Source organism: Camelina sativa, chromosome 16, assembly GCF_030686135.1.
Source record: "Camelina sativa cultivar CO46 ecotype springtype chromosome 16, ASM3068613v1".
NCBI lineage: Eukaryota > Viridiplantae > Streptophyta > Magnoliopsida > Brassicales > Brassicaceae > Camelina > Camelina sativa.
The window spans coordinates 29,409,690-29,435,414 of NC_141895.1; the positions used below are offsets into that span (position 1 = coordinate 29,409,690).

General features: G+C 35.3%; 9 protein-coding genes across 15 annotated transcripts; 4 read left to right on the forward strand and 5 right to left on the reverse strand.

Moving 5' to 3' along the window:
- Positions 1-110: 110 nt before the first annotated feature.
- LOC109124894 (agamous-like MADS-box protein AGL97) lies at positions 111-1,618 on the reverse strand. 2 transcript variants are annotated; one of them, XM_087492153.1, is made up of 3 exons: positions 1,535-1,618; positions 1,335-1,443; positions 111-874 (listed from the first exon to the last, which is right to left on the reverse strand). In XM_087492153.1, exons 1-3 carry the CDS (start codon positions 1,571-1,573, stop codon positions 267-269), a joined length of 756 nt encoding a protein of 251 aa, XP_087348279.1. In that variant the 5' UTR covers positions 1,574-1,618; the 3' UTR covers positions 111-266. The 2 variants fall into 2 exon arrangements, with proteins under 2 accessions (XP_087348279.1, XP_087348280.1); XM_087492154.1 differs by lacking the exon at positions 1,535-1,618 and having other exon boundaries at positions 111-879; positions 1,335-1,432.
- On the reverse strand, positions 1,151-7,329 carry LOC104752758 (ATP-dependent DNA helicase Q-like 4B). Of its 6 annotated transcripts, none has more exons than XR_015584871.1 (18): positions 6,837-7,329; positions 6,381-6,460; positions 6,123-6,278; positions 5,595-5,655; positions 4,956-5,348; positions 4,539-4,712; positions 4,323-4,453; positions 3,696-4,059; positions 3,486-3,617; positions 3,192-3,278; positions 2,955-3,082; positions 2,503-2,623; positions 2,242-2,393; positions 2,045-2,180; positions 1,851-1,973; positions 1,715-1,785; positions 1,535-1,603; positions 1,151-1,443 (listed from the first exon to the last, which is right to left on the reverse strand). XR_015584871.1 is itself a non-coding variant. In XM_087492151.1 (17 exons), exons 2-16 carry the CDS (start codon positions 6,455-6,457, stop codon positions 1,729-1,731), a joined length of 2,292 nt encoding a protein of 763 aa, XP_087348277.1. In that variant the 5' UTR covers positions 6,458-6,460; positions 6,837-7,329; the 3' UTR covers positions 1,367-1,603; positions 1,715-1,728. The 6 variants fall into 6 exon arrangements, 2 of the variants coding, with proteins under 2 accessions (XP_087348277.1, XP_087348278.1); XR_015584872.1 differs by having other exon boundaries at positions 6,381-6,465; positions 6,837-7,099; XR_015584873.1 differs by having other exon boundaries at positions 1,367-1,443; positions 1,535-1,625.
- Positions 7,202-9,069, forward strand: LOC104752760 (F-box/FBD/LRR-repeat protein At5g56420). The gene is given in 5 exon segments (XM_010474986.2): positions 7,202-7,303; positions 7,440-7,577; positions 7,579-8,347; positions 8,440-8,583; positions 8,675-9,069. Coding segments are annotated over 4 exon segments (1,233 nt in total). The 5' UTR covers positions 7,202-7,303; positions 7,440-7,500; the 3' UTR covers positions 8,918-9,069.
- A 334-nt stretch (positions 9,070-9,403) lies between these two features.
- On the reverse strand, positions 9,404-12,331 carry LOC104752761 (serine/threonine-protein kinase SRK2B). The gene is made up of 9 exons (XM_010474988.3): positions 11,806-12,331; positions 11,632-11,706; positions 11,450-11,551; positions 11,167-11,220; positions 10,948-11,040; positions 10,725-10,817; positions 10,150-10,254; positions 9,975-10,073; positions 9,404-9,893 (listed from the first exon to the last, which is right to left on the reverse strand). Exons 1-9 carry the CDS (start codon positions 11,923-11,925, stop codon positions 9,546-9,548), a joined length of 1,089 nt encoding a protein of 362 aa, XP_010473290.1. The 5' UTR covers positions 11,926-12,331; the 3' UTR covers positions 9,404-9,545.
- Positions 12,332-17,171: 4,840 nt separating this feature from the next.
- LOC104752762 (ferredoxin, leaf L-A) lies at positions 17,172-18,075 on the forward strand. Its single transcript, XM_010474989.2, has one exon. It carries the CDS (start codon positions 17,470-17,472, stop codon positions 17,914-17,916), a length of 447 nt encoding a protein of 148 aa, XP_010473291.2. The 5' UTR covers positions 17,172-17,469; the 3' UTR covers positions 17,917-18,075.
- A 220-nt stretch (positions 18,076-18,295) lies between these two features.
- Positions 18,296-20,353, reverse strand: LOC104752763 (fe(2+) transport protein 3, chloroplastic). The gene is made up of 4 exons (XM_010474992.3): positions 20,038-20,353; positions 19,884-19,941; positions 18,963-19,711; positions 18,296-18,849 (listed from the first exon to the last, which is right to left on the reverse strand). The coding sequence occupies exons 1-4, from the start codon at positions 20,050-20,052 to the stop codon at positions 18,394-18,396; spliced, it is 1,278 nt and encodes a 425-aa protein (XP_010473294.2). The 5' UTR covers positions 20,053-20,353; the 3' UTR covers positions 18,296-18,393.
- Positions 20,354-20,843: 490 nt separating this feature from the next.
- Positions 20,844-22,814, reverse strand: LOC104752764 (coatomer subunit zeta-1). The gene is made up of 6 exons (XM_010474994.3): positions 22,582-22,814; positions 21,922-22,081; positions 21,645-21,792; positions 21,480-21,557; positions 21,301-21,385; positions 20,844-21,165 (listed from the first exon to the last, which is right to left on the reverse strand). Exons 1-6 carry the CDS (start codon positions 22,582-22,584, stop codon positions 21,106-21,108), a joined length of 534 nt encoding a protein of 177 aa, XP_010473296.1. The 5' UTR covers positions 22,585-22,814; the 3' UTR covers positions 20,844-21,105.
- A 371-nt stretch (positions 22,815-23,185) lies between these two features.
- LOC104752765 (defensin-like protein 250) lies at positions 23,186-23,600 on the forward strand. Its single transcript, XM_010474995.2, has one exon. It carries the CDS (start codon positions 23,243-23,245, stop codon positions 23,504-23,506), a length of 264 nt encoding a protein of 87 aa, XP_010473297.1. The 5' UTR covers positions 23,186-23,242; the 3' UTR covers positions 23,507-23,600.
- A 1,156-nt stretch (positions 23,601-24,756) lies between these two features.
- LOC104752766 (defensin-like protein 245) lies at positions 24,757-25,331 on the forward strand. The gene is made up of 2 exons (XM_010474996.3): positions 24,757-24,955; positions 25,054-25,331. The coding sequence occupies exons 1-2, from the start codon at positions 24,886-24,888 to the stop codon at positions 25,251-25,253; spliced, it is 270 nt and encodes an 89-aa protein (XP_010473298.1). The 5' UTR covers positions 24,757-24,885; the 3' UTR covers positions 25,254-25,331.
- Positions 25,332-25,725: the final 394 nt, after the last annotated feature.

The window sequence follows — 25,725 nt, forward strand, 5'->3', positions numbered from 1 at the left end:
AAGTATTTTACGCGTTTCTAAATTTTAATTAATAGATGGTTGGTCCTTTATACAGTTCCTTAAATTATTACTGACAATACCTCAAGAAATAATTGATAACTAAGTTGTTCTATAAAAAGCGACGAAGAAACCTTATTTATGTATATCAGTTTCAATCAAACTGAACAAGATTCTTGTTTTAGTTTAGTACGTAGCTTCATTCCGAACCAACAAAATTATATAAAAAAGAAATCCAAAAACAAAATGATTTGTGTAGATTGATCGAATCAGAATGGATCAATGTGGAAATCAGTAAAAAAATCATCGATGTGTAGAGTGTCCTCCTCGTTCTTTAACAAACTCGCAGAAGCAGAAGTTTCGCCTTGTTCGAATTTGTGAATCTGATTTGTGTCTTCGTTGCCAAGCCGAAGAACCTCCTTCCCCTTCTCTTGATGAATCACTAAATTCCTACCTCTTTGATTGCTCTTCACGGCATCATCTAACCGGAGCCTCGCATGGTTCAACATACTAGAAACCGCATTGACCGCCTCGTTCAACTCGTCCACGTTCTCTGATACGTCAAAACCTTTATCTTCCCACCAAAACCCTAACCCTGATGAACTGTTGTTCTCTAATTGGTTTGCCGGAGGCTGTCCGTTGAGCAGAGTAGAGACAACGTGATCAACAGAGGGATGGCCTAACGAGTAGAATGAAGCGTGAGAGTTGGCAGTAAGAGGAGTCGCTAAGATTGCGATTCGAGTGGCTGGAAAGAGAAGACAGAGCTTTGAAGCTTTACGGAAGAGACCTTCTTTGCGTTTTGTGAAAGCAACCGTTTTCCTATCTTTCCTTTCGATGTTCTCAATCTCGATCTTACGTTTTGTGCCTCCCATATTTGCTATTCTAAGAAAGAAACACAATTACACACACAGACAGAGATTGTTTGCATCATCCTCCTCTTTATAGGAGGAGTGCACTCTTTCCATCTCCCATATCTACTGATTTGATTCTCTATTCGGAAAATTTCCATAATTGAATGTTTCCTAATTTAATACCTTTTTTTTTACTAATTTCGTAAATACACAAGAGTACTTTTCTATTTATTTTTTTCCTTTTACTTTACCTCGGAAAAAAAGTTAAAAACAAAACCAACTCTTACCTTAGAGACAGATTCTTGCAAGCCAAGAAATACTCTAATTTGTTTGGAAGAATCTGATATGTTAACGCAGCCCATGGGACATGGTGGCTTAAGTATAAATATTTGCTTAACCTAACCCTGGATAACCCGGTCCATAATCTCTCTCTGGCTAAGGAACTATAGGCAAATCTGTTGCTTGACAGGTGGTCTAGGTGCATACCTCGTGGACAAATGGGAATTAGCAGCGTGCCATTTACAACAAAATTATATCCCATTGTCATATGGCCTTGGCCAAGTCCTCCTTGGCTAATCATATGCTTCACTCGAATCTGAGCGAATAACCACAAACATGACCATGAGTGTCATGTAGGTATTCTCCGGAGTAGTAACTTACTATAGTGTCAGATTGATCCAACTTACATAATCAGTATAACTGTAATACAAAACACATGATGACATCTGGCCGTCTCTACCAGCACGACCACATTCCTTGCATGAGAACAATGTAAGCCTATCTGAGTTTTTAGCTGTTATAACGTTGTACACGATTGATGTATATCAGTTTACAAGGATATTCATAATTAAATGTTCAATAAACACCTGATGATAGCCTTCTATGGACTTTGGTAGAGAGTGGTGAATGACAAATCGAACATCAGGCTTATTGATTCCTGAAAAATCAATGTTAGCATGCAGCAAACTTTAATCAATCAAAGTGACCGAGACCATTCATTACCCATTCCAAATGCACTGTAGCACATATTATATTGATTTCATCCTTGCTCCATTTTTTCTGTACAAAGGCACGTTTACCAGGATCCATATTGCCATGGTAGAAAGCCGCTTTATGGCCAAACGCCTGAAATTGAAACACAATATCTAAACATTTCCATATTAACAAGATACGAGAAAGGCAAATAAACGACCTACCCGCAATGTTTCTGTGACTTTTTCACAGTCCATTCTTGAAAGACAATAAATGATGCCACATTCATCAAAATGGTTTTCCTTGATAAACCTGTCAATATCTTCCAGACACTTATTTTTCTTGGGCACAACAGAATACCTGCAATGTGTTTTAGTAAGCAACACGAAGAATTCGTATTAAGCTATTTTCAGTACATTACCATAGATTTGGGCGATTAAAACTTTGCCGGAACACAACACAGTTAACCAGACCAAGAGCTTGCACAACATCTTCTTTTACGCTGGCTGTTGCAGTAGCTGTCAAAGCTAGGACGGGAATATTAGGAAACTTCTGTTTCAGAACACCAAGACCCTGCATGTTGCAGCATTGTTTTTGGAGTAAAAAGAGGAAGGTTATGTTTCTTGAAAACAGTATGAGAAATGTAAAGGAGTGTCTGTTTTAAGCTTTAAATAGGCTTAACCTGGTAGTCTGGTCGAAAGTCATGCCCCCACTGACTCACGCAATGAGCTTCATCAATAACAAATCGAGCAAGCAAACTACGGGAGTTTAAGCTTTCAAGGTGCCTTAAAAGGGAATCGCTTCTGTAGTCAAGAAAGAGAAGCTTCTTATTAGCAATACTTTCCCACAATCCTAGAATTATAAGATGTACGACTTATATCGAAAAACTACAGCACCAGCTAGTATAATTTAATCCAAGAGAAATCTAATATCAGGAGAGAATCTGATGGGAATTGAGCCAAAATCAAGCCCAGAGACTATTGAGCAACATTCACCAGTCACCACAAAAGCTATCTTAAGGGTTTAGATGTTTTTAGGCCTTCTACGGCTTTGACTTGTTCTCCTATCCGGTGTGGGATTTTTCAATACCCACATTTTTTTGAGAATCAACAACAAAAGAAAATAATGACTCACTTTGCCACTTTTTCTGGTGTGACATACAGTAACTTGTATTTAGAATTCTCAGAGCTCAGCTCCTGAAGTATCTCTAGTTGTTCAGCCCACTCCATTCCAGCACTTAAGGAAGCAGCAGGTATATTGGTCTATAGCCATGAATTAACCACAGTGTAAATTAGGACAAAATTTGTGAGTACAACTATTAAATAAAATGGACGACAGAAACAACATATCTGGGGTTGCTGAAGTCCTCACCTGCAATAAGTTCATTATATGGTCTTGAATTAGTGAAACAAGTGGAGAAATGACTAAAGTTACTCCTGCACAGATCAGAGCAGGGAGCTGCAGAGAAACAGGTGTTACGAAGGCGTTTTGAGGTTCTAAAGTATAACTTCCACCAGGACAGATACTAGCTTATAGTTTTACCCTAGGACACAATTCGAAACTGTCATCTCTTTTTTACAGGATGTAAGCAAAAATCTGTGTTTAGACTAAAAACCAGAAATACTTTTCAATGGCATTTCAAAGTAACAGTTAAGATGTCGTTACCTGGTATGTCAAGCTTTCCCCCCCTCCAGTTGGCATTAAAACAAAAACATCACAACCACTCATTGTAGCATTAATAATCTCTCTTTGGTTGGGTCGAAATGAGTGGTTTCCAAACACTATTTTGTTATAGACCTAATCATTTCAATGCAGCACATGAGTACACAGGAGAGATGTAAATAAAATAACTGCGGAAGACAGATAACCAATCACCTCAAGATTTTTCGTCCAAGAAAAATCACGACTGCTCCACTTTTTTTCATTTGAACTCTCCGTATAAGTGACGTCTATAATCTCGGGAATTTGTTCCCTCTCTACAGGACCGGATGAAATACCATTCCTATCTTCAGAAAATAAATAGCCTTCTGGCATATTCCAGTTATCAGTTACATATCTTCCTTGTTCTTTTACGTAAGCTCGAGAGTCTGTCTGAGCATAAACCATCTGAAGATTTGTTGTTTGAGATGTTTCATACTGCAGAGTCTGAGTAGCTGTCAACACCGAACACTGAGATGTTTTCCTTTCTTTATTTTGGATAAGAATTTCGAGTTGCTGAATTTGCTTTTTCAACAGTAACCTAGCAACAATACAAGTCTCAACAGCTTAGAAACTACGTCAGAACTCACAGCATACTCTCAGTTGTGATGCAATTAACGAAATAAATTTAAAAAGCAGACATCTTATCAGAATTAGGCCTAATTCTTTCTAGCTGGATAATTTCCTAATAAGTTTTCTGTGTGAATGAATGTGTCACAGCCTCTGAAAGAAGCTAAAATATTGTCCAAAAAGGACAAAGCAAAGAAAAAGGGAATATTATTAATGGGTGATGGGAATGCAAACCTCTTTTGACGAAGCTGTTCAAAATGATCAGGGCCCAGGCCAGTAGTATTATTGAGGATTTCATTAGATATTGCAAGCAGCGTGTCCTTCATTTGTTCCACATGGGTGGACGCTTCAGGACAAAGCCCTAGCTGCGTGGATATTAAAGCAAACAAAATGAGACACCTAATTGGTTTATGAAATAATTGGATAAAGTGAGAGAGATGGTAGGCATACCTTTATTCCATGACTACAACTGGAACATAATTCAGGAGGCAAGCATTTCTTTTCTTCTCTTCTGGAAGCAAATATATCCACAGATGGAGCTATTGGTGTAAAATTAGATACTGATGGTTGAACGATACACGTTGACTGGCAGTGTTCCATCAAAATTTGGTCTACGTCAATAATCTGCACTCCAAAGTGCACACATTAAAGTTTATTCTATCATTCGGCACAAGTAAATATGAAAATATAGATGGTGCAAACTCCAAAGTTAGCTGTCTAGAGTATCCAACTAACTTTGTAATAATGTTACATTTTCGGCTAGGGCGGAGAGTTACTACAAATCCAAATTGAGATAAAGTTTCTTGCTCACATGGAAAAGTACTTATAGATTTCAAAGAAGTTCCCTAGTTGTATCGAGAACATTACCTCCATTATGTCATCATAATCAATCTCATCAAGACTAGCTGGGTGTGTGGAATTTTTGATTGGTGGCATCTTCATACCATTGGTATATTTATAACCTGTTACTGAATCTCTAACCTCATCCTTTACCTGAAGAACCTTGCCAATAGTTATTTTATCATCACCTACGGAAGAGGAGGAGAAACTGTCAAACGATATTGCAGTGCCTCTTACACGCCGTTCACTATGCTCTGGATGATTATGTGCGTAGAAAGATCCATCAGCAGTGGATGTAACTTTAACAATGGATCCTTTCGTCGAAGATGAACAATTAGTGTTGCCATCATCAACAGCAGGAGTAATGCCAGGTCTCAGGTAGGTATTATTTATTGAGAGATTTATAAGAGTACACCAAGCCTGAAAACAGTGGATAACAACTCAAGTTATATATATGTACAATAATTCAAATAAGGTTTCACTGCCAGTGGAAGCTCAATCCGACAAAAAAACAGAATTCATACACTACGGTGGCCTAAATTATTTACTCAGAGACAGGGAATGGAAGAAAATAGACTATGGAAACATTTCCTCCACAACAAACATGCCGATAGGTTTCGATAAATCAAAAATTTAGTTACCATCAAAGGTTTCCTTCAATTATACCTTTTCAATTTGTGCCCGTGCCAAAGTCTGCACAGTTAGAGGACAGATGTTTTCAATTGACCTAGACATAGAGGGAAACAACTTTTCAGATAACGTAGACCACTTCAGCCAATAAATTGATACCTAAAGGCAACTGAGAAAACCTCAAAAGAGTTTCAAACATTGACATTACTAGGAAGGTGAAAGGATGATATCATGAGCAACTAGCTCTCTTTTAATTGGAGGTGTTGGAAGTAGCCGAAGAATGAATCCATACATTTGACTAGGGGAATTTCACATATTCTCGCTCAATCTTACCTATATCCAGAATTATAACAAGCAGTGACACAGATTCAAACGATGCTAGAAAAGCTAGATGATACAGCATGGTGGAACACTATCCTTAAATTCAAGGGAGTTAGTTATAAGTAATAATCTTCAGTAGTAACCAAATAACAGCAGAACTGGACCCAGGGATACGAAAAGGCAGGAACAACATCAAAAAGATAGAAAGAGCTGATGGTTCCTCAAAAGAACATATTGCAATACCTTGTTGCAGCTATATCTCTATCTCTTCCAGGCTTTTGACTTTCTATAGAGTAAAGGAAATTGGAGCCCATAAACTTATTCAAGGATGGTATACACTCAAAAGCCTTGGCATGTTTCGACCAATTTGTTTTAACTTGAGGGAGATGATGACTCCCACTGCATTTAAAACAATCAGAAAGCAAAATTATCAATCAGAAAGATTAAAATAAAAGATCCGTGATAAAAACCCAAAATGGATAGGGATAAGATCAATTTTGCCTCATTTTATTAGCACCGATCATAGATTTACATGCCAGAGAGCTTCCAACAATTTTATCTCCTCTTGTCACCACCATTTACTGTACTTGAATTGAAAAAACAAAAGAAGTGGCACATTGTGATTAGTTAAATCTGACGAAATTGAGCTGTGATCGTTGGATCTGCTATGAAAATTACAACGAATTTGAAGAATAATTTCAAAATCTGCATAGGAAAACCGAAAACGAAGAACTCTAACCAAATCCAGAAGTTATCTAACTCGGAGATGAAGCGATCTTACTATGAGTAACGAAGATTCATCTCTTAACACACAATCACAGAACACCGAACAAAACACACACAAAAACTTAGCAGCAGTAATCATAATCGCAGCAGGTGGCAAAAAACGCATCGGTCTGAGGAAAAAAAAAAAGCGAACCCTAGAAATAACTGGGAAATTGGGAAGATCGAGATTACAATTTCAAATCGATGGAAAACTCTCTTGCTTCTGCGGCGGAATAGCGAAACTCCGGCGACGATGAAATCGAGCGGCGAAACTTTTTTCCGGTAAGATCTCGAAGCTAGAGAGAGAAGGAAGGAAGAGCGCGTCTCTTCAATTACAGCATTCTTCCTATGGCGGGATTGTTAAAAAGCTTCACTCTCTCTCCCCCCCCCCCCCCCCCCTCACAGTCACCAGTCAGAGTCTCAGAGACATCAAAAACAAATATATTTTGAATTTCAAGGAAATTTAATTTCCATATCTGCTTTTTTAAATCTCTATGCAAAATTGTTTATGGGCCTAAGCCCAAAGCCCATGTCATAGAGAAATTAAGGTCTGTCTCCCTGGTTCCTCCTCTTACCCAAAAAAAACACTGCAGTGTGGGAGAGCGAAGAAGAAGAAGAAGTGAGCGATTCTACTGAAGGAAGAAGATTTCTCAGCTAAGGTTAGGGTTCCTCCTCTCGATTCTTCGTTTTCGCATGCTATAGCTATTTCTCCTTATATCCCTTCTTCAATCACGCTCAGTAATTCTTCTTATTATTATTTTTATGATTTGTGAATGTTTCGTCTTTGATTTGTAGATTCCGGTAATAAAAAACAAAAAAAAACAAAGCTTTGGAGTTCTTAGTGAGAATATATATTATGGAAGACAGCTTTAGTCAATTAACTGATGATATGCTCATCAGAATATTATCGTTTGCCCCAATTAAAGATGCCGTGGCTACTGTCGAAACGATGGCGGTTTCTGTGGACACTACTGACAAGGCTTAACTTTGAAGATAGATTGGTGGTATTGGTTGAGGATTGCAAATTGTCGTCGGATTTCATCTTTGCGGTTTTGCTATTACACAAGTCACCAGTTGTAGAAAGTTTTCATCTCACCAGACGTTCTGAATGTAGCGCTTTACAAATGGAATCATGGGTTAGATTTGCTGTTGATCGTTTTGTGCGTGATCTGAAGATAGATTTTGAGTATCTCAGTGAACATTGCCGTATAAGGTTACCGAGTGGACTGTTTAGATGTGAAACACTGGAGACTTTGGAACTCAACAGGGTGATTCTTTCGGAAGTTCCTTCTCGGGTTAGCCTTCCATCCCTCAAGACGTTGCGTCTTATATGTCTGAAGTACACAGACGAGGGATCTTTCATCAGGCTTGTATCCAGTTCCCCTGTTCTTGAAGATTTGGATGTATGGAATTCTAGTAAGGACAATAATGGGAAGACTTTCACCATTAATGTGCCTTCCCTTCGGAGTTTAAGCGTTTTTCATATGATGGAAGACGCTGATACGAATGATAATGTTTTTGAAATACATTCTCATTCTTTGAACCACTTGGATATTTTTGAAGAGTGTGAAGAGTGTGGTAACTTTAATATCATCGGTGATTTTCCCAAGGTTGTGGAGGCAAGTCTTGAGATTGATAGCCAAGGGAATATTTTGGAATCTCAAACCTTTGTCAAACGTCTTTTTCTGTCCTTATACTATGGGGTAATTCTCTCTACTCACTTTGATTTTTTTTTTTTTTTTTGGTTTTCTTTAATCACACTTGCAAACCGTCACTATATGTGTCTCATTTGCAGGCTCAGTATCCTATTCGTACCATTTTCTTTCAGCTTGTATGTTTGAAGTTCCGCCGTTTTAGTGAGAACTGGGCGAATTTGCTTGTGTTTATGCTCCAACATTCCCCTATACTACAGATTCTCAAGTTTGAAGACGACCATCCGGTACTTTCATTCCCATATGTAGAGGCTTTGTTCATGTTTGGTTTCCTGTATAGAGGTTTGATCTAATGCGCACTGTATCATTTGATCGCAGGGTTGCTGGGATCCTGACAAGGGTTGCTGGATTCCGCCGAGTTGTGTTCCTGAATGTTTGTTGTACCATCTCAAAACCTTTGACTGTAAAGACATTGAAGGAACACCAAGACAGAAAGAAGTTGCTATTTACATTTTGGAGAACGCAAGGCAATTAGTTACCGCTACTGTGAGCCAACATGTCTTTGAGGAATTGGAAAATGAAACCAGGGGTTCAAGAGCATGTGAGCTTACAATGGGCTGAAGAGAAAAAATAGTGTTCAAGGTGGAACTCGTTTCAGCTGTCTTTCTTCAGTAGTTCAGTCCATGATTTAGACCTGTAAAAGTCTGAAACTTGTTTTTCTGTTGATCATTAGTCAATATATATATGGTATTTAAGATCCAACTTATGATTAAGTTTGTTACGTAAATTTCATTTATTCTGCATTTATTTCGTAATCAAGTGTATATGTGAATCGTGATAGTAAGCAATGAGTTGACCGAACTGTATGGCTGTATCTAAAAGAAGAAAACTGAAACTGATCAATTGTCTATAGCTTAATGTTAAATATATATTTTCAAGGGTGGAACATGTTTTGTTGGAAATAAAGGCTGTATGGTCATGTCTGAACCTTTGGGTTATAATGGATTCTCAGGTCAATTATTTGTTAGTGTTATTGTGTTTGTCTTGTTAATCTGTATACAAATCCGGAGTCCTGACAAGGTTGGCACTTAAACAGAGGGATTCAGGTTTATGAGAAATCTGAAATATAATAGATAACTTTGCAAGATACAGATTCGACAGAACAACGAACACCGTTTCTTTTTGGGTTTTAGAAACTTTTCTTGAAAAGAAAACCAATCTACCAATCTTTTTTTTGTTGTTGTTGTGTTTAACTGACTCGGACTTCTCCCATGCTAGCATGCACTTGCTTCACCGTCTTATCATACTCATCTTCTTCGTCTTCGTCGTCTTCTTCTACTTCCTCAACCTCTTCCTCTGCGTCTTCCTCTTTGCCCTCAGCATGATCTACTCCTCCCCACCCAAATGCTCCTATGGATCGAGAGACTGGAGCAGGAGTTTTCGCCTCTTCAACAATCTTCATAATCTCTTCGACACTCTGGAGAGAGAATGTCGGGTTTTCTTTCCTAAAGTATGCAGCTTGTGCTGTCTCTGTAAGTTCCCTTGGAAGGTTCTTTAGGAACCATGGATGTTTCTTGATTTCAGCTATAGTAATCCTCTGCAGAAAAAACGAAAAGTTACTATACAAGAAATTATCTCACACAGGATGAATTAAGCTTTTTGAGAGAGTGATGTATACCTTGATTGAGTTGGCGACAAATATTCGGGAGAGGAGATGCTTGCAATCTTGTGAGATATGGACATAGTCCGGGATCTTGTACTGGACAGCCATTATTCTCTGTAACAATGTGGCTCAACAATTAGTGGGTCGTGTCATTTCTTAAAAGCAAAGAGTGCAAAGGCAAAGAACCTACTTGTATCGTTTTTTTGAAGTTTTTGGGATCCTGTTGGTCTTCAAATGGGTATGCTCCCACCAGCATCACATAAAGAGTCACACCACAAGACCACACATCAGCCATCTGAGTGATTGAGAACATATAAGTACAAACCATTGATGATTTCCATGAAGATGTTCCAAATCCAATCAAATAAGATCATAACAATTTTATAGTCTTTGCTTCTGTAACATTTGGGATACTTTTCAGTTAAAAAAAAGCCGTGCAGTTCTTTAATATGAATGAATGGCTCAGGGTTACAAAGCTTACAATTATCATTGACCAAATATACACAAGAGTCAGAAAATGCAAGCAAGGGATGGCAAGAAGGTTAGATGATAAACACATGTGGTCATGGATAATTAAAAAAGACAGATCTTTCTAAATCGCTTAGTAAATGGCTGATCAAATCTACCAAGGCCACAGCAGATTTCTTCTAAGTTGGGGCCTTATCTGAGCTTTCTTGATGTATCAAAATATTATGCATGAGCAGAAGTTGACAGAGCTACATGACTACACTAGATATACCAATACTTGCAAATCAATAAGATTACCTTGCCATCATACTCTCTGCGAGAAAGAACCTCAGGAGCAATATATGCAGGAGTTCCAACAGTTGATTTGGGCCTAGAGTGCAACAGCGAGGACTACAAAAGAAGAAGAAAACAGCTCACAGGAAAGTGACAAGTTTCCTCGCAAATAGAGGGAAAGAGAAGAACAAAAAGGATCTTATTAAGACAAAAGAAATAAAGAAATCAAGTGCGTGATGCCACAGACCTTGGAGTAACCAAAATCACAGATCTTAAGACGTGGAGCAGGACTTCCATCCAAGAGGGTATTTTCAAGCTTCAAATCTCTGTGGCATATTTGCTGTGCCAATAAAGGAAACAATATGAGTACAGCAAGTGGATACCGCAGAAGATTCTGTAAATCTCTGAAGTTAAAAAGATAAAAAAAAAAACTGCGTAAGCCATAAGCCATTTCCATTCCCGTTACCATAGCGTGGCAATAGCTAACTCCCGATATAAGCTGCTGGAAAAAGTATCTTGCCTGTAAAAACAAAGATGCACACAACAAAAAAACTATCATAATCTGATTCCAACATAAATCTTTTTGTTTCCTATTATACATGTTATCCTATTTTCCTTTACTCTCAATCAATCAATCAATCAATCAATCAATCAATCAATCAATCTAAGACCAATCTAGAAATTGATCAACTGAGTACACCAACCCACTATGACATTTAAAAATGACAAAGAGAAGCAAGAGCGCTCACCTCATCCTCACTAAACCTTCCAGCGGTACATATACGCTCAAATAGCTCACCACCAGCAGCATATTCCATAGCAATGGCGATATGCGTTGGTGTCAAAACCACCTGAAAACAATATACAAAAAACTTTGATTTAAAAACATTACCACATTACCATAAAGAGAGCAGATATATAGGTTACTAACCTCCTTAAAGCGGATGATATTGGGATGACGAAGTGATCTATGATTAATAATCTCTCTCGCCACGTTCTCATCAATCTATATATCAAATCCACCCCAATTAAAACACACAAAATTCAAAACACTCAAAATCTTTGATCCAACAAGACAACAAACAAGTATATGGGGAATTTAAACCTTAGGGCCACGCTCGATGTACTTCATAGCAACGAGGTCTTTGGAGTTTTTGACTCTCATGAGCCTAGCCACTCCAAAATTACCAGCACCGATGTCTTTAACAAGCTCGTACTTGTCCATTTTTTCCAAAGAAAAAACCCCTAATTTAATTTACTCCACAACACAACACAACACAACACAACAAACCCAGAACAAAAAAAAAAGAAGATGCGATTTCAGATATCGCGATTTACTTAAAAGAATAAAAAAAAAAAGGCAGAGAATGGGAATGATAGAGAGATGCGAAAAAAAGCAAAAGCGATGAAATAATAATAGTAAGGTGTTATTTTTTTTCTTCTTCTTATCCGTGAAGAAGATTCTTGATTTTTGGAAGAGAAGAAGATATGATTACGATTTACAATGATGATTGATGATGATGATGATGGTGATGATGATGAATCCATCGTGACTTGCTGGCTTCCTCTCACGAAGTCACGGTGGCTTTTTTTTTTTTTTTTTTGTTTAATAATAATTAAAGAGGTATATTAATAATTTAATAATATTATTATTATTAAATTAAAGTTCAATGCTTCCTTTGCTGACTGAGACGTCGTGAAAAGGATTTATTTTTAGAGTTTATGGTCTTTAGAATTGCGTTTTATACTTCTTTTTCCTCTCTCTCTCTCTCACTTCTTTTTGTTTAATTGGTAACGAACCAAAAAAGAATACGAAAACTACTTGTACCAAATCTTAAAGAATTGTGTTCATAACAAATAGAAAAACTCTTATCATTTAGTGATGTGCATATCCCTTTTGATTCGATTAAGTTGGATTTAGAAAATTCAAACATATCTCTCGATATTTTATTTATTTCGCCTCGGATTGGTTTTCTTTCGGTTTGGTTTTTTACTTCTGGTTTGAAAAAGAAACAACTTGTATTATCCGTATATATTAGTAAAAGAGAAATACTAACTTCTCATTCGGACAAAAATACCCCCAACGACAACGTGCAGAATCAACAACGAGAAAGTCAAATGTGACATTATAATAAACAAATGGGTCGGGTTTTAATTCTAACATTACTGGGAATTCATAAGTCGGGTATTTTCAAAACAAATATGAGTATTAATTGGGCTCACCTGCTTAAATCGTGGGTTTAAACCCAAAAAAACTTACCATACTAAACCAACACCGAAAACTTTTTTTATTGTTTATATTGTGTATGCCATATTAATTACAAAAATATTGATCGATCCTGTAAAATTTAGGAAACTAGTAAACTTAACTTATTAGCGTAAATTCATCGTTTCAAATTTTCATTTAATAAAATCTTAAAAATAAAATCGAAAATTCGATCAATATTAAATCTTACCAAAATTATCAGACGAAATATATTAATAACTGATTTACGCAAATAACAAAGATTACAAAGATCTAAATCTTTTGAAAATATCCTCGATACCATACCAAAACGTATTATTATTCCTCAAATCATTGCAAACGATTAGGAAATCTTATAAAAAAATTTCTTAACTGATTCAAATCCAAAAATATATATGGTAAAGATTTAGTTACCTGCTTAATCATGTATTTGCTATAAATACATGCTATTCTTGAAGACTTGATTATAATACCTTCATACTTCTTCACTTTGTTTGCGGCTTCAATCGAAAATAGATACACTTCCTGCAATAACCGATTTAAAATCCATCAAACCGTTCAAAACATTCATATCTGGAGAATTAAAGATCAAAACATTCATACTTGGAAACAACATATCACTTACCCTGGAGAAAATATGAAAATGATTTTATCCGATGCTTCGGTAAGCTTATAATTAGTTTTTTTATTATTTATCGTTCCATGTGCTTCAATGTCTAATAACATATGTATTTGGATTTGGTGGATTTTCAAGATGTTCTAAATGATGCCGCTTTGACTGAGTTTAAGGTTTATTCTATACATACAGCAATTTAGATTTTTAAAACATTATGCTACAATGGTCATAATGGAGGTTGCCTAAAGATGGAGGTCTTCTGCTGAAAAGATCCTCGCACAAGAAGAAAACAACATGCATACAATGGTCATATGTTTGTTGCGATTTCCTAAGATTTTTTCTTTCCTGAAAAGTAAGATTTTTTTTGGATCAAATCTATTTATTTATTTCAAATTTTACCAAGTGAAATTAGTCTAATTATTTGTGAACTTTTAGGTTGCCTAAAGATGGACTAGCTTTAACAATTAAGTAAGGTGTTCCTAAAGAGCAAAAAATTGTTTAGAAGGCTGAGTACTAAAATCATTTCTCAAGTAAATCCATTGCCGAACAACTTGACTAGATTGAGGTACATTTTGTTTGTACAAACTTACAAACTGTTAATTCAGTTGTTATTTACTAATTTTTTTATAGTACATTTAAATTAATAATTTTTGAAACTTTGCTAATAAAACAAATTGATGAGAATACAGACAGCCCAATAACTTTAATAGTAAAAATCAGACAATTTTTTATATTTGTAGAAGTGTAAATCATGGAAATTAAAATAAGTTACAATAGTGTTAATTTTCTTATAATTAGAAATATATTGCAATACAACATTGCTTATCCAAAAAAAAGAGTAATTCAAAAAAAACTTCTTACACATTTTTAAAATTAATCAGTTTATACAAAATACTAATTGTACTTAACAATTATACATATGCCAACATTCAAAACTTATTTATTTAGTTAAATTTTGTTTTTTTTCATATTTTGACAAAATACCAACTCATTCGATTTTTATTGGACTTTAGTGCAATTAATTTTCATATTGAGCTAATTGTTATACTAATAATCTCACTCTTCTATTAGATATGAATGCATATATAAGTATATAACTATAATATCATCAAATTTCATAGCACACATTACAAATATTTCCTACTCATCATTAGCGACCAAATAATATTTACATGTTATGAATCGAAAATATTCCCCCTCGCTGAAATTGCTTTCATAATTATAAATGAATATATAAAATATAATATTACACACTTTCTTCAAACGATCTCAAATACGCACATGAACCGGTAAGATTTGCTTATGCTGTTTTTTTTTAATCTTTCCATATTATTTTTGAAATCAGTGAAGTGTAACGATTCTCATTGGTGTTGAATCAGGTGGGTTCAAGCGTTTCATCAAAGTCTGTGAACAAAACACACTTTTTTTTGAGCAAACTAATAGAATAAAACTAAGCTATGTAACTTACACACTCTTCTCAACTATTCCACATATAATTTAATATTTTTGTATATTTGTTTCTTTCCTTCCAATACAAATCGAATATATATGTGATTTAACACAAATACTAGATTTATGGTAATCAACTACACTATAGTGAAATTAAAAAGTAACATGATCCAATTCGTTAAGAACTGACAATATCCGTAAATATTTCTCCGCGCTGTAGCGCGGATCTGTTCCTAGTTCACATTATAAAACTTATAACTTTAGAAAATCCAATTAACAAAACATTCAAAAAAAAAATCATCATCACCAATCAACTTATACTTGAAAAAAAACAAGTTTAAGGAAACTTCTTTTACAATTTATAATTGAGAAAATAGCAACATGAGTTTTTATATATTGGATCTTCTAAAGTTAATAATAAATTTTTTTTTACATAAATAACGTTTTAGTTTCGATTCAGTTAAAATGTCCATATCACATCACTAGTAGACATATAAAATTCTTTACAACCGAGAGTGTAATAGTCAATAAGACTTTATTTCGATTCTAATCACAGTAAACCATTTATTATATATATTATTAAGATGTGATAAAAAAAATAAAACTTCTACTTTCTTTACAAGATTTTGGAGATTAGTTTCCGATTTTGTAGTTTAAAATATCAGAACAACGAGATTATTTAGGTTTTCTTTTTACCTGAAAATATTCAGTTACCGCAAAACAAGGTTTTATATTTAAGAATAAACTAATTGCAATAACGGTCAAAAGTTTAGAAAATAACGAATCTGAAGAACATGACTGTTTTACCTTTTCTGGGAAAATTCGATTTGGAACAACAACGGTTTAAAATAAGATGAGATAAAACGTACCTAAACATTGACTTGTTGGTGGTACTGAGCTAGAATGGTTGGTTCATACTTTCCCAATGTCGCTGGGATAGATAGAATATAGCTAGACGTAAATCTTAAGTTTGTAAAATTTGTTAGTTTTGTTAAAATGAGGTGCAGACTACTTGAACATATTTAGCTCGAAAAGCAACAAATTTGCATCCTTCACATTTTTACCAAAAAAAACAACAAATTTGCTAACGTTAGAATGATACAATACATATAACAGGCTAGAAGATGTTTACGATTAAGAAGATTCTAATAATGGGCTTTCTGATGTTAAGACCCAATTGATGAATTCAAACTAAAGCGAATGCACAAGTAGTCTATATAATCTACGAAACGATATGTTAAGAAATGAAACTGTAGCCAACTAGCAAACTGTGTTTTGTAGGTTTCTTGTGTTCGTGGCACTATACAGATATAGGTTATAATTTGGTTTATAAGTTTCGTTAATTTAAGTGACCAAGTCCAGATCTTGCTTGTGGCAATTTGTTTAATGTGCAAGAGCACTTACATCGTTACAAAACTTATATGTCATCATGGGTTTGGTTTTGATAACGATGAGTTGGCAGTGAATGATAGTGTGATTACTTGTTTGTTACTTAATTTGCTACATGTAGTAGAGAGGAATGGGACTGCCATATAATCTTGCAATTCTTTGTTATATCTAGCTTTTGCTTATGATATATCATGTGTGTTATCTAGATAGATGGATATATGCGTTTTCTTAGGAGATCTTACCTACCTTTTTCACCCAAATAAAATTTTCAGTTTTTTTTGTTGGTATCAAAATTCAAAAGTTTGAATTTATCCTCTTCTTCTCACAAATTACTCATGTGAATCTCACCTAATGTACTACAATGCCATTAGAAGCATGATTAAAGTGGACTATAAAGTATTTTGTGCAATGCATCCCAACCAATGTCATATTGGCTCCTTGGTTTGGTGTATATTCCATCTAAACTACGTTCAATCTACATTATGCGTGGAGCAAGCATTTTAGTAATTTAGCTTTCTATTTCAAAAAAATGAGATCTTAATTTGACTGAAGAATTTTAGACGTTAAAATATATATGATTTTCTTAACGACATTATAAAACTGGTTCGAAGATTCGGTTAGGTTAACTCGGTTTCGAAACCGCCCTAGATATGTTGTTACAAACTAGTCCACACTTTTTTTTTTTTTGTGTGTGCAACAAGCCAACAACTAGTCCACATCTTTTACGATTGATATTTTAATGGAACAAATAAGGAATTATTTTAGCGATACAAACAAGGTCGGAACAGTGCGTGAGCTGTTCCAAGTAAGACCACGTAATACTCACCACAACAAGATAGTGTGCCAAACACAATCACACACACCAAAAGCAGAAACAAAATCACCACAAAAGAAGATGATAATCCAACAATCCACACAATGAACGCCACGTGGCAGATAGGATTATCACTGGAAAAATCTCACCTTTTAAGCTTTCTCTTCTTCCTTCACAACTCTCCACGCCATTTCCACAAGCCATAATAACCTCAAAAAGATCTCAACTTTATCTTCCAAAACACACAAAAAGGAAAATGGCTTCTACTGCTCTCTCAAGCGCCATCGTCGGAACTTCATTCATCCGTCGTTCAACAGCTCCCATCAGCCTCCGTTCCCTTCCATTAGCCAACACACAATCCCTCTTTGGTCTCAAATCAGGCACTGCCCGTGGTGGACGTGTCACAGCCATGGCTACATACAAGGTCAAGTTCATAACCCCTGAAGGTGAGCAAGTTGTTGAGTGTGACGACGACGTTTACGTTCTTGATGCCGCTGAGGAAGCTGGAATCGACTTGCCTTACTCTTGCCGTGCTGGTTCTTGTTCGAGCTGCGCTGGTAAAGTTTCGTCTGGATCTGTTGACCAGTCTGACCAGAGTTTCCTTGATGATGACCAGATGGCTGAAGGCTTTGTTCTCACTTGTGTGGCGTACCCTACTTCTGATGTTACCATTGAAACCCACAAAGAAGACGACATGGTTTAAGCTTAGCTGCTTTTGATGGTTTAAAGATCTCTATGCCTTTATAAAATTTTACATTTTGGGTTGAGTTTGTTGTCACTAAAACCTATTGTTATCTGTTTGTAATTGTTCCTGGTTTCGCCCACCGTTTGGAAACACATCAATGGATGACATTTTAAACTATGCAACTGCAAATTTCTTCAACACTTTTATGAATCATCTTTAACCATTGGAAATATTGCTTTTGTCCATGAAGAGTATTCAGCTATGAATCTTAGTAAAGACCAAAACTTTTTTTGCTGTATACGATTGCTTGAAGTCTATGTAACCTATGAGTTTGTGGTTCTTGTTTAGACCTCACCGAGAACAATCATCAAAGAATCAAGTAAAAACCAGAGTTGTGTGTGAGCAATTGTGAAATCTTAGATTGACATACTCTAGACAGATCTATACAAATTGTTTATAGCTATAGTATAGAATCTATGGAATCTTACAGTCTAATCAAGCCCAAATTGCAAGAGAAGACATGAGTCCAGCTCCAAGGAACAACATCATATAAGATACAATTTGAAGCCTAAAGTTACAGCTCATTTTAGTACTCAAGAAATCAGCAGCGATGAGATCCACTAAGGCCATATACACAAGAATCCCAGCAGAGAGCGAGTCTAAGATACCTTCAGTCAGCAATGCTCCAACGCTGTGAGAATTAAATGAGGACGCCACTGCGGTTCCAATACCGATCCCAATCGGTGTTGTGAGGGCGAAAAAGAAAGCCATTATGGTTGCTGATTTGTTCCTGAATTGTGCTTGGGAGATGCATCCACCGAGTGCAAATCCTTCAAAGAATTGGTGGAAGGATAGTGCTGCGATTAAAGGCCGGATTGTGCAAGGTGACTGAGATACTCCAAGGGATAGACCGATGATGATCGAGTGTGACACAATACCAAGCTCCAGAACCTAACAGTATTAGTAAGGTGAGATTAATAAACACAACTTTTGGATATACTTCTTGCAGATACATAGTGTATTTAAAACTCTAAGAATCAGGAAAAGTGAACAGAGGTTTGTACCTGAGAAACAACAACATGCCTTGCTCCACTTCCTAGCTCCAAACCTCCATGTACGTGTCCATGTCCGTGTCCGTGTCCGTGACCATGTCCGTGGCCATGTCCATGACCAATGTCGATTTTACGGTGTCCGTCACATGAACCATGACCATGAGTGTGACTATGAGTATGGTGAGCAGCATGAGCATGAATACCAACAATGTGAATCCCGCCACTATCTTCTTCTCCAAATACTTTCTCATCATCCATTCCTTCCTCAACCACAGGAACAACAATACCCGGTGACTGTTCACGGCCAGGTTCAACAGACAACTCACTAGCTTCCCTCTCTTGCTTCCGTTCATAGTACTGTGTCCCCATAAAATCCACAAACAGAGTAATCAAAGCAGCAACCATAGCAAAGAACCCCGGGAAAGGAAACTTAGACCAAGGGAACTCCGGTAAGCAAGGGTTGCTCAGCGCTTCAGTGCCACCAGCCAACATATGAACAAAACCCGTGGCGAGGATCACACCAGCTGCAAAGGCTTTAGCAGTCACAAAGAGGTTACCATCAGTTTGAAGGAAGCGACGGTTCCTGCCAACGAGTGGAGTAGCTACACCCGCAGCTCCAGCTAAAAGAATCGAAGCAATGGCTACTAGTTTAAGTAGAAACGCAGCGGAATCATCACGACAAAGGTCTGACTCGCTAGCATTGCAAAGTACGTTAGCAGCCATTGTCTCAGGAACTATCTGCAATATGGACTCTGTTGTTGCTGTTTTTACAAAGCAAATCCAAAACGGGTTGATTAAAAATCACATTAGCCAATGAACCCAGAGAAGCCATACTCAAATCAAATCGAAAAGGCAGAGACTTTGAACAAAAAGTATGAATCTTTGAATCCAAATGACAAAAAAAGACAGTTGATAAGGTGTTCGATGAAATACCTGAGAGAGAATCTTTATCTGATCCGAACAAGTATAGAGGAAACAATTCCCAAAGAGCCTAAATTTACAAAAACCCATGATCAGTCTCGTCACAAAATTGTCAGTTGAATACAAAAAATTCACACAAAAGGGTGGATTGAATTTGAATACGAACATCGATGAAGAACATTGGGTGTCTAAGATGATTGTCTTGGGATCATGAAAGAGATGAGAATTGCGTAGAGTTCTCTCGCAAACCCCAAAAAAACATAAACCGCGATTAAATATGAGAAAATGAAAGCACGATTGGGATGGTGTGTTCAGACAAAACACCAAGTTGTTGAAAATATACAAGTAATGACGACATCGTGAGGGAAGTTTGCAGTTGGCCAACAAGGTTTTAGACTTTAAGAGTCTTGCCATTGAAGATACATTTCTCAGAATATTGTAGCCACACGCCAAACTAATGTCGACATTTTCATGTAATTTTACTATATATATTTTCTTTTCGTAAAAATACAATGTTGCCCCTAACTAATTTTTTTGGATTGGGAAAAAAAAGAAAACAATAATGACATTTAATTTAGATTTGAATAACCAATAGCAGCATCTCAGTTGACCTTAACCAATTTGGCAGATTGCAATAATGCATTCTACCTTCTTCTTTTTTTTTTTTAACTTATGAACATCTCTAACAGGTAGATGTTGAATTTGTTTAATACTATATTGTTTTGGATATTCTTATTATGCGTATCCATTTATTGGATCTTATATATTTGATATACATGATTACATTAAACAAAAAAAAAAAAAACAATTTTATTTGAGTCCATTCATATCTAGAATAAACTAGCTTGAACTTTAACTACATCATTTCTGTTACCATATTGAATCGTCTTAGGTCTCTAACTTAAGTCAAATTATGAATTTCTAAGATCATGTGTAGAACTACTCAAATTATTGTGTATGAAACATGAGAAATATAGAACGAAAGATACATTTAGTCAAACTCTTTGTGAAAAAGAGTGAAGAAACCACCAGAGAATGGTTTGGCCATCAGGCCTTTAGAGCTGTAACTATCTTATAAAAGTCCAAAGTCCAAATTGTAACTTCTATTTTCCAAATCACGCAACCACAAGAGACAAAACGCACATCTGTTTCATTATATATTGAGACGATGACGACGACGACAACAATCTATATGAACCGATATGATATAACAGATCGAACAGCAACACCCATATCATTTCAGAAGTGACCTTGTAAAATGCTCTCTTGCTGTCGCGAGTGCCTGACTTATCGTCTGAAAGAAAGAAAAAAAACGCAGAGAAATGTAACAAGTTCATTAGTTATGGTATTACTTGACAAGGTTGGACTAATGTAACTTTTTCAAGGTTTGTATCAAGAAAAAGATGATCATGTTTTCGAAACACGGTACCTGCTCGGATAGAGGTGCGTTAGGGTCAGTGCTTCCAATCCCTACTTTTCCTGCGATCACAGTTGCGTCTGTCTCTAGAACAATACTGAGATTACATAAGATAGTACTATTAGACTATGTAACATATGAAAACAATTCATTTATGTAACGGAAATGTGGAAACCAAGAAATTTTTATACCCGCCGTCGATAATTTCATCAAAGCATAGAAAGATGAGATCTAGGTTGTCCAGTGCCTCTCTCTTATCAACATTGCCTCTGTAATTTGAGTTAAGAAGAGAGGAAGCTAAGGTCGGAAATATAGAAATACAATACAACAAAATCAGAAGCTATGGTTAGACAAACCTAAGGAGAAGGGTCACTGCATCGAAGAGTCCCTGAAGCACACTAGCTAAGATAAGCTCATTTTCCTCTTGACCGCCAGTAACAAAGAAATGGAGATCTTGCGCAAACTTGTACACAATAATGTTGTTTTCTAGTTCCGTTACTTCTACTGCATATCAAAAAACTAGAAAACTGTAATGATTGACTAGGCCGACTTGAAAAGATTTGATGAAAGAGATACTCAGCTGTACAACACTAAGTGTTTTTAAAACATGACTCGATTCAGCGGGAAATCTACCTTCAGTCCGGGCACTTGTTTTCTGAGTCTTTGTGAACACGGCTTTTTCGAAGGCTTCCTTTGCTGTATTTGTTGGCCAGTCATCTGAGTAGTACTTAACCGCAACACGCTTTCCTTCAGAATCCAAAAGCAATATGTTTTTCACTTTTGGGGGTAATTCCTACATTGCAAATAAAATTTTTTAAGATGTCCTTAATTAGGACACAAGGAATGGAGCGAAAAGTCTTAAAGATAGTAGTAATTGAACATGAGTCAGTTAACACTAAACAGAGTAACAATCTATATCTTTCTTGTATAAACAAAACACTCTCCAGGCTTGTTTCTCTATTCCAAACTCATGATGCCACAGACACAGAAATTGATGAAAGCACCATTACAATTCTAAACCATTAACCGTAACTAATCAGTCAAACCAACTCAAACTATTTCCTCTGCCTTCAAATTAAAAGCCAAAAACAAAAGTCCTAATTACGATCATCCTAAATTCCTATCAAAGTCAAGATTTTTAATATGACAAGTTTTTGAAAGATATTAGATGATGGTATTTACGAAATTTGTAACTATAAATTATCTCAAACTCGGAGATAAATCCATAGGAATCGAATCAGTACGAGATGATATATATAAGCATGAAGAAAACTCAGGAAAATAGAATTATACCATCGCTTAAGGCCGGAAGGAGAAGAAATCTGCAAGAGAATGCCCTAGAAATTTACAAGACAAGAGCCCTCAAACGTTACAAGATTCATTATTTTTTAAAAATAAACTTTACTAAACAAATCGCTTTTTTTTTTAATTATTTTTTTTTTTTTGCTTCTTCTAGTCAACTTAGTACATTTATTTAGGTGAACTTGATTTGCTTTGATAGTTGTGACATGAGTCAACTTGAGACTGGAAGCGAAGAATCCAGAGTTCCAGACGTCAATCTGTCTGGTTTTCTCTAAACCGGTACCTCAATCAGTCATATCGCTTCCAGAGCGAGAGATTTGAGATTCTTACTAGGCCCGGCCCAATCAGCTAAGATTATGTCAGCCCAAGCATCCGCCTCTGTGTAATAATGCATAGTATACATAAAATTAAGGTAAATTATATTGATTAACTTTAATTTTTAGTCAATTTGTGGCAATTGTTTGTGGATAATTATTGTTGAAAATGAATATTCAACAAAAGTTAGACTCAATATTTAATGTAAGATCAAACATGCATTCTCTTGTTTATATCATATATGTGTAGCTACTATATAAATATATATATATATAGAATATTAGTGCTTATTTGCATAATATACTCACAAGTCACAAAAAACACTTGCAAAGAGAAAATGAAATTATCTGCAATTTTCTTGGTTTCTTGTGTCTTATTCTCTCTTCTCCCAAGTCCAACTGTTGCCGAGAAGAGGCCGTGGTGTCCAACCAGAAAACAAGTATTTGATGGTTCATGCAATAGAACTGATTACACACAATGCTTCAACGACTTGAGAAATACATGGGACAATATTGGAGATCTTGGTCCAACTGATTGCACTTGCACTCCTCAGCCCCGGAATAAACGTCTCTGTTATTGTCGTTTTTTGCCATGTCCCTAGTTAAATCTTCTAATATGTTTAGAGGTTGTTGTCATATTTCCTATATATTAATAATAATGATAATAATAATGATGGTTTAAATTTTTGACAAGAACAATCTATTCACATCTTATTATCAAACAATAAAATAAAAATGATATGATTTTAGTATGTTTTAGTTTGAGTGGGTGATACAACAATATTATCACAAACCATAGACTACATGTTGTAGTAAATAAACGACGACTTATAATTAATTGTTTGTGTCAACTGTCAACCAACAATGACATATATATCGGTTCGGTTTAACTTATTGGCAATTTAGAAATAAGTTTTTTTGTTCTTCTCTCATGCACCCAGGCCAACTTGTATTGTATGAGTTTGATTAGTTTGAACATGAGTAATTATTTAGTTACAACATTAGCTCAAATCACTAAATTTTATGTCTCGGTTATGATCAATATTTTTCTATGTTGGGTTCTTCTTTTTTTCTTTTAATGTTTCGTTGAAAAAATTAAAGAGTCTTTCTATATACATTTTTCATTTAAAAAAGAACAAGTACTAGTAAATGTATTCAGATTTATATTTTACAAAAATTAGTAATATTTATTTAGTTTGATAGCAAATAGACTTAGATTTTACAAAAATTAATTTAAAAATTCAATAAATAACAAGAATTAGTAATATTTATTTAGTTTAATAGCAAATGTATTTTAGTTGAAAAAGATATATCAATATATAAAATTAAGGTAAGTATACAAACCGAAATCATTGCAGCGGAAACTTATTATTATAGCTTTTCATCTTACATTATCACATTTACTTTTTTGTAATGTTTAATTATATTTTGGTTAAATATTTTCTTAAATGAAAATAATATGTTTTCATTATAATGTGAACATCTGAACTTCTTTTAAGTTTGACCAAAAAAACGAAAGATTTTTAAATGAAAATCAATTATTAGAAAATAATATTTGAATGAGTGTATGTGAAAACAATTTCTATCAATAACTTACTCTTATTTTTATATCTAACTTTCCAGAAAATGATAGTTTAAGTAATTTACATATTTAAACTAAGTTTGTAAAGAAAAAACATATCATTTTGAAAATTATTCTTTATTGAGTAGCAGATTCAAAGTTTATCCATTTTTTTCTCTATTTACATGGCTAAATTTTGATATTTTTCTTAATAAATAGGAAACCAAATGTAGAATAAAATATTGATATATTAAAATTAAAAGGGCACATTTAAATGAATTTCCATTAGGCCTCTGAGATGTTGGATCTTCCCTGTGTATATATGTAAGAGATAATTTATTTCTTGAAGAAAATCACAGGTCATAAAAACATACAAGCAAAGAAAGAACGAAAAAGAGAAGAAACTTACAAAAATAAAATATGAAGTTAGCTGCAATCTTCTTGGCTACTTGTGTCTTATTCTCCCTTCTCTCAAGCCACCTTGCGCAAGGTTCCGTATAATTCTACTGAGATTACTATTTTTCTCATGGAACCTAAACCAGTTTGGCTTCAATTAATTTTGTTTTGTTGTTGCTGTTGATGAATTAGGTGCACAGAGAAGGCCATGGTGTCCGTCAAAGAAACAAGTGTTCGGTGGTTCTTGCGGAAAAGATGGAGCGCAACAATGTCTAAATAACTTATTAAGTACATGGGATCCAAGTGTAAGGCTCAGCCCAGTCTCCTGCAATTGCACTCCTCAACCTAACAACAATATTCTTTGTAGTTGTCCTAATATGATATGCCCCTAGAAAACGTCTATTCAAGACCCTATACTGTTGTTCTGAATCATTATATTCTGTGTATCAATAATAAAGTTTCAGTTTCCATTGAGAACTCCAAAGATGATATATATATACTTGGATCTCAGACTTCTCAAATGTTCGAAGGCTTAAATCACTGATTGGTATAACAATGCAAACGTGTTAAATGAAATGATGTTGTATAGAATACAATGACGAATGCATCCACCAAATAAGATTCTTACCGACTTCATCATATTAAGCCCGACAACCTTTTTTTTTATGGGTCAAGACAAAAACACTACGCAGTTGAAAGCGACCTAGAGCCTCTGCCAAGACCACTTTAATAGCTCAGTGCATTCCGCTTTTGTATTATTCAGAACGTGGTCCAATGAGACTTACATTTCCACTTATAGATCCATAATTATGTTTGTTGATTAATCATGTAAGAGAGAATGTAGACAAAAGTAAGAAATTGAAC